A 16,611-nucleotide genomic window follows, 5' to 3' on the forward strand; every position below is an offset into this window, starting at 1 on the left:
TAATGGAGAAGTAATGATTCTTAGTACAATACGTTCCGAAAACACTAAAGTAAACATCAAAATGATTACAAGTTACTTGCTTAGGCTACACTCTCGAACGGGAGGGTCGAGTGTCTCGCAAACTCGTTCCGAGCTAAGAAAAGGGGGAGAATTTAAGATCAAAGCCATTTTTAGACATCATTTTTTCAGAGATGGTTTGCTAGTGTGAATGCGGAAACAGAGAACAATAATGTCTACAGTGATGAGTACACCAGGATTAACAATATTTAAAGTGGCTAGATAATGTTTTTGAGTAAATACAACAGAGGTCACTAAATCACAAAAATAAACTTAAGGTTAGAGCAAATCAGTTACTGACTAACAGTTAATAGTTTAATGGACTATTACGGATTATCAGCCTTTTCTAAATTTCGCAGATGGGCACAGTATTTGTAATGAAGGAAGAAATAGGACAACATGCATTATAACTACACACCTTTTTTGTTTTTTTTGTTCGTTTTTTAATTGTGAGCCATGCAGAAAGTCTAGCCGAGACAGCTGCACTAATGTTCTACATTCGATTCAAGAAATCACATTGATCACTGATGCATGGCGTGTTCTAACACGGCAAGAGACATTGGTGTTTTTCAATAGATCTGCAACTCTTGAGATTTTTCTAACCATTTCTTGACATTTTACCTATATATCGCTAATGTATGACGTATTGAACTCATCAGAACTTAAGATGCAGAATTAATACTAGTTACTTGTGTCAAAACAAGCGGACATTTTCAAACACACATAAACCCACGGTGATGACACGTGAGAAATGTGTTCTTGTTTTTTGTCAATTGTGAGTTTTACGTCCTCAAACAATAAAAAAGCACTTACCGTGACAATACAAACTCAATTACGATGCAAATATAGGCTATATATGGTGCCAAGTACTGGTACTTGAATCTCATCTTACTAAACTAAAAGACTGGCAAATGAAAATTAGTATTTCGATTTCTGAAGTTTCATAGAGTAAAATAAATTCATGTAACCAGTTTGAAACACGTTATATCAGTGACGAGGGAGAACACTGTCTTTCATCATTAAACTGGTTAAATTCTCTATATGACTTGTTTACTCGTCTGGTTTACTTCTGGTTTTTACTTGCTGACATCATAGAGGGATTTCAACAATTTTTAAGTCCTCATTTAGAGCTCTCGAAGAGGAAAAAATGTACACCGACTGTAGGCCTTCATCCTTCCATATTTTCCCTAACTTTTAACCTTCCGTCAATCCTCCATCAACCTTCACCCTCTCTATAAAAATAGTTTTACTCTTCTGTTTTTAAGACAGCAGCTCCTAGAGCTTCATCTCTGTGGGCCTCACTGTCTTCATTTAGTGCATTTAAATGAGGATTTGTATTGCACATTTTAGATTCATTGCTAAAGGCACTTTCAGGTTGGTTAGGGGCGCTTTCCCCTATGTCCCCATCGAGCTGGTCTGCTTCTGTACCCTCCAAGCCATTCTCTGCTGCCGTGGACCCTTCGGAGGTCAGATGTGCTGTTTTATCCGCCGGCTTGGGCTTCTTTTTGTCTTTAAACACATCATTGGTTGAGGCAACATATGATGGCATGGTCTGTTAAAATAATTTCAAAGGATCAGTGAATACATATCGCTAAACAAAACTACCAGCTAAAACCTGACAAAATAATAACAACATAAAATTGTGCCGTCATTAATTTTTATGCGCTAAAATATGAAGAATTATGTTAGTATTTATTGTCTTTAGGCAAAAAATATAAATAATTGTATTCATACTAAATGTACGTCTACAGCATTTATTAAACTTAATTTATGTTCATTTCAGCATTTACTAATACATTTTTAAAATCAATAGTTAATGCACCATGAACTATTATCATGAATAATTGTATTAACATTAACAAGGACTACTACATGTTACACAACTAAATTGTTCAATGTTAGGTTAGTTAACGAATACAACATATTATATATACTGTATATATATATATAAACATACACATATATACACACAATGATTCACCTGGTATGTTCCTTGACTCTTAAAACCTCTCGTGTGGTATTTAGTTCCTCGACCAAAGGTTCTTATAATAGGAGTGGAAATCACACCTCTTGGACGACTAAAAAGGAATGAAATCAATTTAAGTGTAAAACAAGTACATCTAAATGAGAAAATACAGATATATATGTAACAGGCAAAAAAAAAGACAGTGACCATGACCTAACAAGCAGTCAGAATAAAAAGAACTAGAGAAAATTTTGAACTAGAGGACAAAGAGAAGACAAAGCACAGCATGAAACGAATAACAACGAGAGGGTTTATATGTAAAACAGCAGCATTAAAACAAACCATCATGTTTTTAGAAAGCGTACCCTCTGTTTGGTCCACCGACTGACACCACCTGTATGGGAAAAGCAGCTCTTCCTCTTCCACGACGAGTGCCAGCCCACTGACCCACTACTGTGCCTGCAATCTCAAGCTTACCACCCTGTGAGGACATGGCTTGTAGTCCTACTTCAATGAGTAAGAATAAAATGAATAAACATTTACAGTTAATAGGCTGAACATGTTAATTAAGAGAAAGCACAGAAAAGTAGAAACAATATATATTACCTATTTAGCACCTATTTAGGGTTGTTAAACGATTAATCATGATTAATCGCATCCAGAATAAAAGTTTGTGTTCACATAACATGTCTGTGTACTGTGCATATTAACACACTGTGCATATTAACACACTTGTATACACTTCTTAAGTGTATACAAGTATACACTTAAAAATATATAAATATAAATACAAGTATACACTTAAGAAAAATATAAAAAAAAAATCAATAAATGTTTATATATTATTTAAATTATATATGGTCATAAATATATGCATGCAAATATTTCCTAAATATATACACGTGTACGTGTATATAAATACAAAATAAATATGGGCAGTACACAGACAGATATTATGTACACAAACTTTTATTCTTAATACGATTAATCGCGATTAATCGTGTAATAGGCCTTCTCCAATTTACTTCCGACTTTTCCAACAAATTTATTTTTAGAACATTACCACTGTGAATATTAGATCAGTTAAAAGAAAATACTTTTGGAATGTTGACATCCTGCAGTGTGACATGCTACATTTCTTCTAAAGCTTTGTTATTACAAATATACTTAGCATGTTACTTATAATACAGAAAAAAAATCATTTTCAAGTATTTAAGAATTTCTCATTCTTACCAGGTATGCGCCTGCCTCTACCCTGCAATGGGGGCAGAGGTGGTGGTGGGTAGAAGGTGCTGTTGGGAGGGTAGAAAGGCATAGCGTGTGGAGGAGGAGGGGGGAACGTGAGGGGCAGGGGTGGCCGAGAGAAGTTCAGACCCTCTAGGATACTCTGACGCATCTTCTCCACCTTGGCAACCAGCTCCGTCTGAGAACAAAGGTATTATCGTCAAAAAGACACAAAAAGCACCTCATATTTAGAAGTAGATTTTTGATTAACTATGGAGCAAATATTACAGTATACATCGTGCCAAGCAGTAAATTACAATAATCTAAGAAACTAAATCATAAATTGGGGTTTCTTGTTTTGATTTATTTTGATTATAAAGACCAAGGCGGTGCTGTGCTGTGCTGACTGTACCTGACCATCGCAGAGGTCAATGAGGGGGGCCTTGTCCCTGTTGGCCTGGATGAGTTTACTCTGTAGCAGCTTGCCATCAAAGTACATCCACGGACAGCAGTGCTCCCAGGGAATGGGCTGCCCGCACACGTCATTGGCAAACAGTGCCATATCCACGCCGCTCATAAAAAGAGCAGCCAGCTGAACGCCACGTGGATCCAGGTTGTCAATCTGGAGACGACAGATGCAGCGAGAGTATCAAACGATGCTCTTAAGGGTAAATAAGATGTTACGTGCTACACTACCAGCAGATTACAAGCGCCACCCCCTGCACCCCGAAGCATAAAGCAAGCATGAACACATTCTAATCTAGTCATACATGTAAATGCACAATTCACAAACAGCAAGAGCAACCAGCACTGGCACCAGCGAAGCGCGTACAAAACAGAGCCGACACAGACATACAGTACGACACAGCGTGTGGATGGTTCACGTCGTGTTTTTAAACGAGGTTATAAGCTCACGTAGCCAAACAGACTGAAATAAGCTTTGAAAAAAATAAAGCTTTGTAAACCATCTACACAAAAAGACCACAAAAAAGGTCTTGCAAAGCCAACTACCAAACCTAAACATGCTTTTACAAAGCATAATGGCCAAAGCCCTGCAAGCATTCTTACAAAACCAGAAGTGCCCGAGAAAACACAATCCTTCATTTTTGAAACTCAAACTTATTGCTCTAAAAAAATATAAAAAGGTTTTTATCAGAATAATCTACAAATTGGTAAACGTAAAGAGACAATTCTCCCAATTACTTATTAAAAGAGTCCCAATTTTGTCATTTACATTCCCTCATGTCGTTTCAAACGCTTATGACTTTCTCTCTTTTGTGATGTTTTTCTGGTCGAGAACTAAGGTCGACAAGCTTTAAAATGACAAAACCTGATCTCAGATTGTGATCGTATTTAACTGCCTTAAAGGAAAAGTTCACCCAAAACTGAACTTATGTCATCATTTACTCACCCTCATGTCATTCCAAACCTGTATGACTTTCTTTCTTCTACAGAACACAAAAGAAGATATTTTGAAGAACGCTGGTAGCCAAACAACATCGTACCCTATCGTTGTATGGACACAAAACCACAAAGAAATTTGTCAAAATATCTTCTTTTGTGTTCCACTGAATAAAGTCATAAACAGGTCTTGAACCACATGAACGTGAATAAATTGACAGAATTTGTATTTTCTGCTGAACTTTCTACTAGAACGAGAAAATGTTCATCATAGGACATTATATGGAAGTGCTCATGACTGTGTCCAAAGAAATCAGTCATAAAAGTTTAAAACAGCAAGAGAATGAGTACACAGCGACAAAATATCAATTTCTGAATGAATTAATATTTATATATTATTCCTCAATAGCCCATTCACAATAAATCTGAATATTTATGCAATTTAGTCGCATTGGGCATGATGTGAAGAGGACTTTAATGCGGGGTTGCCAGTGTTCTCCGGACACTCCTCATCCAACAATCTCCATACAAATCACCTTGAGGTCCTGCAGCTGGTCAGGCTCATAAAGTTTAGGAGAAAGTGCTTGAGCTAGGAAAGCATCAAGTTCGTTACGACGCAAAATTCTTACTCCTGGCCATTGTAACATAAACCTGAGGCAAAACAAAAAGGGGGGGTGAAATATTACAAATATACAATAGCTAATATCTGAAGCCCCTTCTGTGATGGTGTAAGCCGATAGAATGTACTTAATACAGAATCTTACACAGATTAAAGGAACAGTTCACCCAAAAATGAAATTCTGTCTTCATTTACTCACCCTCAAATTGATCCAAATCTGTATACATTTCTTTGTTCAAAGATATTTGGAAAAATGTTTGTAACCAAACCGTTCTTTGACTACCATAGTTGCGAAGAATGTAGAAAACTAAACAGTTCTGGGGCACTTTTGACTACCATTGTAATTTCTTCCTACTATGGTAGTCAATGGTGGCCAAGAACTGTTTGGTTACAAGCATTTTTTCAAAAATCCTTCTCTGTGTTCATCAGAACAAAGACATTTATACAGGTTAGGAACAACTCGAGGGTGAGTAAATGATGACAATTTCTATTTTTGTGTAAACTGTCCCTTCAAGTTATAAGTTAACTGCCTTGCCAATACGTCAAAAGTGTTTGTATGTGTTGATGCTTACCGTAGAACGCAGCACAGCACCATGAGTGGGGTGGGAACATTGGCAGGGTTCAGCATGGCTGGAGTGTCTGACCTTATACAGGCCAGGAAAGCTCTCATCCGCCGGTTCTTGTCCTCTACTGCCTTGCCCAGCCAGAGTTTCTTCAGGTTAGGGCAGGTCCATTCTCTGAAGGGAAGAGCCTCCACTAGTTCAGGGGTGTGTGGAGATTTGCCTTTGTAAGCCGCCCATTCTTTTATTATCACTGCTGGATCTACAGAGGCAGAAGACAAAAATGTGGTTGTGATGCAGCCTTAAAACGGCTGGCTTCCTTATGATAATGTTATTTTTATAAATAAACGTAAATGTAAGAGGGCAATTCCATGCAAATGTCAACCTTAAGATGAAAAAAATCAAGGTTTTTTTTACTATACTGAAAAGTTAGATGTCAGTATATTTAAATACACATGTTAAGTCTCAAAGGTTTTAAAGCATTTTTGTGTGTTTTTATATTTTATATATGTGTCTTATATTCCTCATAAATGGGCACATGAAAATAAAAATAATAACTACTTTGCGGTCTATGAAGAGCCATTCCTTCTGCATTTGTTGTGTATTACTGCTTCTGGTTTGTTCATTTTAATTCACAGAAATCCTACAAAGTATGTTGTCGTGCATCCGTAATGCATCTCTTTTAAAATAGAAAACTTGTGTAGAATGGCATTTTTCTGATGTCCGGACTTTATCATCAGGGGTTTAGTAAAATATAAACATATGATTCAATATATTGGCAAAAAATCAATTCCCTAAGAATTTATATTTCTAGTTTTGACAGAAAACATCCACTTTCAGTATTTTCCCCCCATTCATTTTCTCTGAAGTATACCCAGCCTTGAACTAAACCAACCAGCTCTGAAGCAGTGGCGGAGCCAGAGGGGGGTCCAAGGTGGCACTGAATACCCCTGACATCCAATTGGCCACCCTGGGTGCCACCCCAAAATTTGATTCGCTACTTATGTTGATTGACATCTGATTTCATCTCTCGTTGAACAACGCTTTTATTTTGACGTTCGGGACCCATGCTTGCACGAGACGTCACCGCACACGAAATTCAAGCGAGTCTAGTTGAGAACGGAAAAAAGTTGGATGGATTGTACAGCGCGAAATCTGAGATTTCTTTTTAAAGACTGACGAAGAGAGAAACGACGCAAATGGACCGCTGCAATTTGTTAAACAAACGGAATATTCAAAAGTACCCGCTTGCTTGCTAGCCATTTCAAGTCCGACCCAGCCAGGTACGTTTTTTTGTTTAACCATACCATTATAGTGTTATCTACCTACTTTCTAACACTTTTAAATGTTGCGTAAATGTAAAGTTTTCCCAGCGTTTTCTAACCTTAGATAAATATAAACAGTGTTGGGAGAGATCCTCTATTTATTTTAACATTCTAAGCAGGTGTACTTAATACAAACTTTAGAAGTAAGAAATAAGTTTCCCTCTTTAGCCGTGGCTTTAGGATTCCTTAACAACTTTTCATTGTGTAAGTTTATGTTAGGCTCCATTAACAGATAGTAAATCGGTTCCCAACATAACATACATTGTTTACATCAGGGTCGGAAATTAACAGAGGCTTTGGAAAAAATGACAACAAGGTGAACAAATCTGCTCTTCAAGTTAAAGACAAAAGGGGAAAAACAGTCCATGCATAATAAAAAAAACTAGCTATGACAGTCGCAATCTAAATAAGATTAGGTGAAAATGAACGAATGTGGATGACAGCTTCTTTGCTCTGCTACAGCTTTGAGCATTACAGCCAATCAAGTTCAGGGTATGAATGCTCTGACCAATCAGAGGCGTTTAAATGATTCACCGGTGAAGAAGAGCTGTGCTGAGGTGCGTCACACTCAAAAAGTTTATCATTAACCGCGTACAGATACGATGTAAGAAAGAGATTCATTAGTCAGACTCTTTACTGTATTACCCGAAGCCATTGAGTGTTTTAGTGATGTTGGATGTTCTTTGTTTGTTTTCTACATATTTCCCGTTTGAATAACTGCTTTTTATGTTCCTTAGAGAATCAAAAAAGCAATAAAACAGCAATACAATAATTCATAACGCTTCTCGGCTTGTTTTGTAGCATGTAAAGCGTGTGACAAGTGTTCATGTATCCTAATATCTGAAAGTAATAATCAAGATGACAACATCAAGGGCAATAATCAGCATCAATGATTTTGTTTTAATGAGTTTATCATTGAGTATCTATCAAATGAGTTTATGTTTTATCAGATATGTGCTGCTCTGATCCACATCAATTTAAAGACCCCTCTGGTGGCTGCTTTGTTTCGGTATAAATTAAACAAGTTATCAGGGTTAAACTATGTTTTCAACATTTTCATTATTTAGATTTTATTATTTATTTCATCTACATACATTTAGAAGTAAATTATCACTTGCATCTCTTATCAGCAATCCTGGGATTTATTTTTATAATTTGATGCCAGGTCAGGGTTACACACCCCTTTTCTGTCATGGTCTGTGGACCCCTGAAGTAGCCTTGGCCACCCCCTGGCCACCCCATATATAAAACTCTAGCTCCGCCACTGCTCTTAAGTGAATCACATTACAACCGATCTTAAGCTAAATGTAAAATGTGTGAAGTCTACTTAATCTTTTATAAAGCAATGAATATACAAATTGCTGAGATGAGTAGAAGTTATGTAGAATGAAAAAAAACATATCCAAAAAATATTGCCGATTCATGTCTTGTATGCAACCTTTCCACGGAGGCAGTGTTAGCAATAGGCAATGTTAGTTCTTGAATTATGCAAATGACTCAAATTAATTTGTAGTTACCGGCAGGAATAACAAGATCATGTCTACACTCAAGCATGCTCACTGAATAAAGTCAGTCTCGCTCAGCCTCATCAAAAAACCCTTGAGAGAATGTACAGTAGACATTCAGAATAGTAGAAATCTAGACAAACGAAAGAAAAATCTACAACATTCTTCCTGGTTTGAGTTTGTACTGCAAATGGAAGACTGGTTGGACAGACATTGCATATATCAATATCAAACACTGACTTTCAGTTTGTTTACAAAGGTAGCTTTCTTCTGGTCTAGAAAAGGACAACTAAGTGTCATTATAGCTGAAGATTTTCATGATTCTGTAGCTGGCAGAGCATTGCACTGGCAATGCCAAGGTCACAAGTTCAATTCCCAGGGAATGCACATACATAATAAAAAGTAGCTTTAATGCACTGTAGGTGATTTTGGATAAAAGCTTCTGTCCAGCACATAAATTCACTCACATTCAGGAAGGCGATTCCTTCTCATGGCGAGTCTCTCCGCCCTCTTTTTGGCCTCGGCGAGGCTGAAGAGAACCCCGTAAACATACTGACGGATTGGCCGGTACAGTTGCACCGCGGAGGGCAGGTCTTTGTTAGCTTCGTCCTCAATGGTGACTGATAGCTTAATCTCACCCTGAAAGAAACAACCATTAAGCATCAACATACAACCAAACAGTACATCATAAGTCATTTCTAAATCTAAATGAAATGCATATTTCATATTCAGTCTTACACCAGAGTTTCTAGTAGCTAAAAGCTGACCTTGGTGAGAACATGGTAGATGTACGGGTACATGAGGCCCCTTTTGTGTCTGTGCTCAGCGACCCGCAGCACCTCGGGTGCCACCAGGGGTAAAGGAGGAGTTGTAATATCCATGTGGTTTCTCGTTGGCATCGAAAGAAGGGATGGGATCTGGGCGTTGACCCCTACGTGATCTCTGACCTCCAGGCCTTGGTTGACAGGGGAGGTCACAGAAGGATCAGACTGAAAGAAATCAGAATAAACTGAGCATTACATCATTTTCTCAAGGTGTCTTGCATTTTTTGTTTGTAACATTCATTTAGGAATTCTGTAACTGGTAACATGCAGAGCTAATAATTGGACCTACTGTGTTTTGGTCCCCATTGTCTCCTTCTGGGATGTTGTCCATCTGATTTCTCTGCTTGTCCCATCCCCTATGGTCACTTACATGACTATATTTGATCAAATTAATGAGGTTAAGATTTATCAGTAACAAGAATAATACACAAAAAGAAATTAAATAAAAACAAGAATTTATAAATAATGGAAAAGGTTTAGAGATTAAACTACAAAATAAAGCATGCCGTCTGTAACATTATGTGGTTCAGGCAAATTGTAGAATTTTAATATTTAATAAAACTTTAATATTTAAAAGTTAGCACAACCAGAATATTTAAAGAACATCAAAGCTTCCCTCAAATCCACTCTCCAAAACAGCCAAAAAGAATGGAACTTGAAAACAGATGTTTTTGAAACATGGCACAGCTATCCCACATACATTCCCCTGCTGTCGGTCGGACACTAACTTGGCAGTGAAGCCTGTGTTTTCCTCATTCTCTGAAGAGGACGAGGTGGAGGAGGTGGTGAAAAAGGCTGGATCCGTGTGGTTGGAGCTGCCGCCGTGAGCCGGGTTGATGGGGGACAACCTCTCGTACAGTGGCGTGTGCTGCTTCCCGTCGTGAGGAATGTTGCTGTAGTTGTTCTGATCTAGGAGCCCTTTACCCGATGCGTTCAATTCACGTGCGGGTTCGGCCATTGGAGGGCCAGAAAAGCCATGCTGGACCTTGGGGAATGAATAGAAGTATTGTTTGTGAGTCATTCAGAACAGAACAGATCATAATTACAGATGGGAATTGTTAGGAATTTAATGATTCGGCTTCTGACGCCAGTTTACAATGTTATTGTATTTACAGCCCTCAGCAGGCTATTGCCAAATGAGATCATTTCAGATCTCACCGGAACAGATCCAACAAATTTCAGATCTCACCGGAACAGATACAACAAATCCAAAACAAATGTAACAAGATGTGCTTATGCAGTGAAATAACTTGTCCTGGCTATATATTTGAATTAAACGATATGTTTCCAGTTTTATTTATTCTTTTTAAAGGGATCATTCATACAAAAATAAAAACATTTATTATATGACTATTAAACACAAATTAATATATTTTGTCAATTGTGTCAGTGGTTTTGTGTCCATAAATTAGAACTCAATGGGGTCCAATGTTGTTTGGTTCGGTTACCAACATTCTTCAATATCTTGTGTTTTGCAGAAGATAGTCATACAGGCTTGGAGTGACGTGAGGATGGATAAAGCAAGACAGAATGTCAATTTTTGGGTGAACTATCCCTTTAATAAAATTGTTATAACAATAATTACATCTGAAGAATGCACCTTTGCAGACATTTAACAAAACCTAAAGTTGTGAAAAACATCAGGTGTAGTATTTTTCAGTTTTTGGTTTTTAGCTGCAGACATAATGGAGAAATGGAGTCTAAAGCAGCGGTGCTGATACTCACCCCAGGTTTGCCAGGAAGGGAGGTCTGTGGAATGTTAAGCATCTGTGGTGCTGCTGGCCCTCCCATCTGATTTGGTCTGACTGTGTAATGTAAGGGTTCAGTCTGGTTTAAATATACACCAAAACTGAACAAGTACAAGAATTTGGAAAGAATAACAGAAACAGTCATTCCCGACAAATATACCATTGTTTTTTACTGACTGAAATTTCTTTCGGTTTTCTCAACACCACCCGTCCACCCACTCTTGAGTCATTTAAACATGTCCAGGCATAGAAATGTAGAGATGTAAGTGAAACACAGCTCATGTGTTTGTCATTAAACCCTTCTGACCACAGCAAAATTATTTAAACGGTTGACCTGTCTAAAACAAAAATGTGTCAAACATGCTCTCATAAATTAAATGTGACATTAATTTAGGTTTTCTTTTTGCTCATAATGTTCTATATACACCCCTTCAATGAACCTGTTGAAACTTTCCAACTGAGCGGAGGAGTTTTTCCAGACTAGCACCCTCTATGCAAGAGTCTTTTCTGAAGATGCCTATTTGTATGCACAGGGCACAACAGCCATTCCAAAGTGCGCACAAGGTCCAAGGCAAGTGGGAAAATTTCTCACATTACTGTGAGCACTGAGACCGATGATTGAGAGACACCATGTGCTTTAAATCCTGGCTTCAATCACGGACATGAAAACACAACATCGACTGAGAATGAAACACCTTGTTGTCATGCCATGTTCTAAGAATTCAGCAAGCATACATCAATAGGAACAGGTAGAAAATAAGGCAGAAAGATTTAAACAAAAATAACTGATGATCTTACCTAAATAGTGCGGGAAGTGAAGGGGTTTGCTCGCGGTGGTATAATACTCCACTGCTTGTTTGAAACGTACGAATTTGTCATCTGTTCTGGACTAAATACATAAACAGCATTAAAAGGTCAGTCCACCTCACAAATTAAAATTCAATCATCACTTAAACAACCTCATTATTTGCTTTCATTCATGAAACACGAAAGACAAATTCTGAAGGCTGTTAAAGGAACAGTTCACCAAAAAAAGAAAATTCTGCCATCATTTACTCACCCCCAGGTTGTTCCAAACCTGTATAAAATTCTTTGTTCTGCTGAACACAAAGGAAGATATCTGGAAGAATGTCAGTAACTAAACAGATCTCATCCCCTATTGACTCCCATAATATTTATTTTCCCTACTATGGCATTAAATGGGGGGTCAGACCTGTTTGGTTACAGACATTCTCACAGATATCTTCGTTTGTGAAATTTATACAGGTTTAGATTATCTGAGGGTGAGTAAATGATGACAGAATTTTCATTTTTGGGTGAACTATCCCTTTAATGCTTCTGATTTGAGATAATCAGTCACCAATAATCTATCAAACAATATGTTAGTCATTTAGCAGACCCTTTTATCCAAAGCGATTTACAGAGAGTTCAATATGTTGTTACCTGAGAGTGCTTAAAGATGTCTTTAGCAATAGCCTCCAGGTCACTGACATCTTGTAGGTTGCGGACATAGTCGGCCACGGCCCTTATGACAACATCACAGGGAGGAAGGACAAGCTGGTGAGCACGGACCTGTATCAGAAATAAAAGAACCCATCACACTCCCAGCAAAAGGTTGGCTTCATCGCAGTACATAATCTAACATATATCTTAATACATATTTCAAAAGAACATGCATTTCCATATTGAAGCATGACCCTGCAAAACAAAAAGACAACAACATTCTATGATTTCACATGCTGAAAGTCTAGTGTGAACAGGGCATTAGTGGCCCTGATGCTTCCTTGTGCAATCCTCACAGTGAACGGGGCAAAGTGTGTAGTCGGATGAGGGCCGTCACGTGACATCTTATGGTGACAATTTTGGATAGAATCAATGACAAAAAGGGACAGATTATGCACAAATCTGTGGAAGTGTTAAAACCGAGCTCTATTATTGCTCACAGTGAATCAATAATGCCATCTGCCAAGCTGACACAAGGTTACACACATAAAGCCATTCCTCTTTTCTTCAGCTCAACCTTCATAGTTGCAGATGGCTGGATTTGCTTGTGCAAGATTCTGAGACTACTGAAGAAAGTATTAAAAAGAATAAGGGTACATACTGAGGACAATGCTGAAGTGATTTTGCATGGTCCTGATAAGTTATTTGCCAGACATCATTTCAATCTGGTTGTCAAGGAAACTGGTCACAACGGCTTGTTACTGAGTAAATCTCATTGAAGTCTTATTGCTGCTGCTTCCATTCTCAATGCAGAAAGCCTCAGTAAACAGTCAAAATAATGCGAAGCGACTTATAAATGATAGAGCATTTTATAGAGTTTTAGGGTAATTTTTTGTACAACATCAAAATTATATTGAAGTCTTTACCTTCAAGGATGCTAAAGGGTGCTCAGGACCTAGTAAACTCCAGTGAAAGGCAGCCAAGTCTTCATCAGGCAGTATGTGATTACCTTCAATACAATGTTATTAAATACCAAACTGTATCTAGTTATATTTAACAGTATATAGAAACGAAAATGAACAAAACAGTGTGTTGTACTTGCAATGTTACTGATCACAGTTTCGCATCTTTTTAACTGCATTAGTAAATTTCAAGACTACTCTATGTGACAAATATATTACCACAATATTATACAATAATAATATTTCATGAATATGTATGCATTACCTGTATAATAACAAAACAAAGAACTTACCTAAAAGTGAAGCAAAAATGATAAAACGATTTGGATTGAGATTAAGCTGCTTGGCAACTTCATGCATCAGGTATTGGCTGGTGGTCAAGCTTTTGCCATTACGGCTGAGTTTCAGAGCGTGAGCGCTAAAGTAGTATGGGATGTTGCACAGGGCGTAGTCAGAATCATAAGCCACCAAACCATGGAACCCATTTTCTCTGAATAAGGCAATTACTTCCTGGTGATGGTCCTCGGTGGTCTGGACAACCTGAGATAGGAAGCAAATTAAAGGAGGGTTTATTAGAAGACCTGAAACAAATGATGGACCTCGCTATAACACAGTGTTTTTCAGATTTCAGTGAAAAGGTGCAGCATGCTTTCCATGGGAAATGTTATTTATTGTATTATATTGGGTCAGTTTTAATGTATTATTTTTTTTAAAGGAAAAAGCCAGTATCAAATGTAAACAATTTCCTATTATGGGTAAATAACTTGAGAAACATATGAATTCATTTATGAAAATTTTTGTTGCGCATTAAAATGATTCAGTACAAAAGATAAGTAGGAAATAACTTCCACTTCCTGCATAAATATTAACCCAGAACTATTCTTAAATGTTCAACGCACTTTCAAAAATAAATGCAACGAATCTCAGAAGTCATGTGCCTCTAAACTTAAACATGCATCTCTTTTTTCAGAACGCGGCCCACAAACTTGGTCACAGCCTATGGGGCTAATAAATCTCAGCAGAAGTGACGCAGTGGAGCAGGCGACCAATCACGGATCCTGTGACGCAGCAGCCAATCACAGGGCAGTGATTACTATCCTGTGACAAAGCAGCCAATCACAGAAGAGACGAGGTGACGCTTTCCTTTTGCCAGCACAGCCTTCTACTACATAGCTTTATTTTTGCATTCGCACATAAATATGTGTTGTTTTTGTATTATGAGAGGTTTGCATGGCATGACATCTACATTTCAGTCACAGAAGGTTAAAATGCATAAACATTCAGACATTTTACTATTTGCACATAAATCGTGCATTTATTGGAGAAAAGCATCTTTAATATTTTGGAGCTAAGGGAGGTTTCTAGTGCATGAATGTTGAATACTAATTTGTACTAAATATTAAACGCTACACAATTTCGGATTTGCCATAATGTTTTATACTCCATAATTTCTACGATCATTACAGTCACAAACAGACGGACAAACAGTAACTTCCAAGCAACGTCAAATCCGTACTTTTGGCTTCTCTTTGGGTCCCCCAAATGCCCGTGGAAATGAGATCTGACCAGATACCACCAGCATGCCAAACAGGTCCCAGTCCAAGTTGGATTAAGGCTAAGGTTGCTGACTTGTAATGTTTATTGAAGGACTGAACTGATCACCCCTGCACACCCACTAATGTCAGTCTGCTGGGTGACAAAGCCGTGCACCTGTGACTTTGAACAACGTGTTCACCAATAAATAGCTCATCAACAAACACGTTATCGAGGTAGTCAGGCAAAACTATTTACATATTAAACAGCTTTAAACAATGCGTGTGCTGACCCTGCTTTTAATTTCTGTACGCATAATTCATTACAACACGCAAACCAGGGCAGGTCTTGACATCACGTCATTTGTATACCTCGTTTGATCCAGAAATCGGGCTCCTAGCTGACAACCCGTCTACTTTATCGGGCTCCACTTCTGCTAAGCTAATGGCTGCAAATAGGGCAGATGGCAACAACACAACCAGCATCTGCCGCTACACTCACCCCGATGCGAAACCTGAGGAGCGCCAGACGGATGCAGTGGGCCATGCACACCGGAGGCAAGAACCAGACCTTGGGCGGCGGTGTTCCCTTATTCTGGACGTGGCTGATGATCTGCTGAGCGGTCTGCCTCTCGTTCACCTGTCGCTTGACCCACTCGTGGAGGCGGCCTTTTTCCAGGGCGCCATTAAAGCACACTAGAAGCTCGATGTTGCCGTTGAAACAGGCTTTAGCGAGAGCCGCGAGATACCCGAGCATGTGGTTCCACTGGCCCCCGCTCACCCAGTCGGTGTAAAAGCCTCCGTACAGCCGGTGCAGGCAGTTCTCGGCGTCCACCAGCAACCGCAGCGGAGTTTGAGGGGGTCTCTGCCGGCCGCCGCCGACCAGACTTCCTCGGGCGAGCTTCTGAAGCTCCACCGGCACCACGGCGTTAGGGCAATGCTTTTCAATGTACTCCTGGAAACCTTGTACACCCATAACTGCTGCCTCGGGAAGTGATATTAACTGTTATTAAGGAAGGTAAAAATGTCTGTTGGAAATGGATAGAGAGAGTTGCGAGCGGCAGCTTCTCCCGAGTAGCCTACTGAAAACCGGATTGAAGAGATATTGCGACGGATGTGTAAGTTGATCGGTCGAAAATCAATCAGATCGGAGATGCATCTGTAGTTTTTGGTGAGTTGTTTTTTGGTTCATGGCTGTAAGCCGCCATGTGCACCCTTACGGAGCCATGTCTGCGTTCTGGATGTATCTGGTGTGAGGGAAAGACGAGTGCAGGCGACGCAGGGCGCGTGCAGTCACACTGAAGGAGGAGTCTGGAGTTTAGTGGGCGCGGCTCGGAGAACTGTTGCATGTTCAGTTCAGTTTACTAACGAAACTTGCTCAATGAACATTATTATTATCTCAGTATATATTTAATAATTTCCCCAATCCACGTATTACTTATTTT

At 38.8% G+C, this 16,611-nt stretch overlaps 1 protein-coding gene across 2 annotated transcripts; it reads right to left on the reverse strand.

The window, feature by feature from the left end:
- Window positions 1-1,283: 1,283 nt before the first annotated feature.
- On the reverse strand, window positions 1,284-16,545 carry LOC130571313 (constitutive coactivator of PPAR-gamma-like protein 1 homolog). 2 transcript variants are annotated; one of them, XM_057362203.1, is made up of 17 exons: window positions 15,669-16,545; window positions 13,928-14,174; window positions 13,599-13,681; window positions 12,673-12,801; window positions 12,028-12,118; window positions 11,207-11,286; window positions 10,210-10,466; window positions 9,771-9,855; window positions 9,425-9,646; window positions 9,125-9,296; window positions 5,840-6,089; window positions 5,185-5,299; window positions 3,660-3,869; window positions 3,257-3,446; window positions 2,389-2,527; window positions 2,039-2,135; window positions 1,284-1,609 (listed from the first exon to the last, which is right to left on the reverse strand). In XM_057362203.1, the coding sequence occupies exons 1-17, from the start codon at window positions 16,140-16,142 to the stop codon at window positions 1,304-1,306; spliced, it is 3,147 nt and encodes a 1,048-aa protein (XP_057218186.1). In that variant the 5' UTR covers window positions 16,143-16,545; the 3' UTR covers window positions 1,284-1,303. The 2 variants fall into 2 exon arrangements, with proteins under 2 accessions (XP_057218186.1, XP_057218185.1); XM_057362202.1 differs by having other exon boundaries at window positions 2,389-2,530; window positions 15,669-16,540.
- Window positions 16,546-16,611: the final 66 nt, after the last annotated feature.

The sequence above is a fragment of the Triplophysa rosa genome, linkage group LG20 (assembly GCF_024868665.1).
Source record: "Triplophysa rosa linkage group LG20, Trosa_1v2, whole genome shotgun sequence".
NCBI lineage: Eukaryota > Metazoa > Chordata > Actinopteri > Cypriniformes > Nemacheilidae > Triplophysa > Triplophysa rosa.

Excerpts from the sequence above, each read along its gene's own strand:
- LOC130571313 (XM_057362202.1), bottom strand. The coding sequence starts at position 16,142 with ATGGGTGTACAAGGTTTCCAGGAGTACATTGAAAAGCATTGCCCTAAC. Across the intron at positions 3,447-3,659 it reads TTGACCTCTGCGATGGTCAG|ACGGAGCTGGTTGCCAAGGT; the intron begins GTACAGTCAGCA and ends CTTTGTTCTCAG. Across the intron at positions 1,610-2,038 it reads AGAGTCAAGGAACATACCAG|ACCATGCCATCATATGTTGC; the intron begins GTGAATCATTGT and ends TTATTTTAACAG.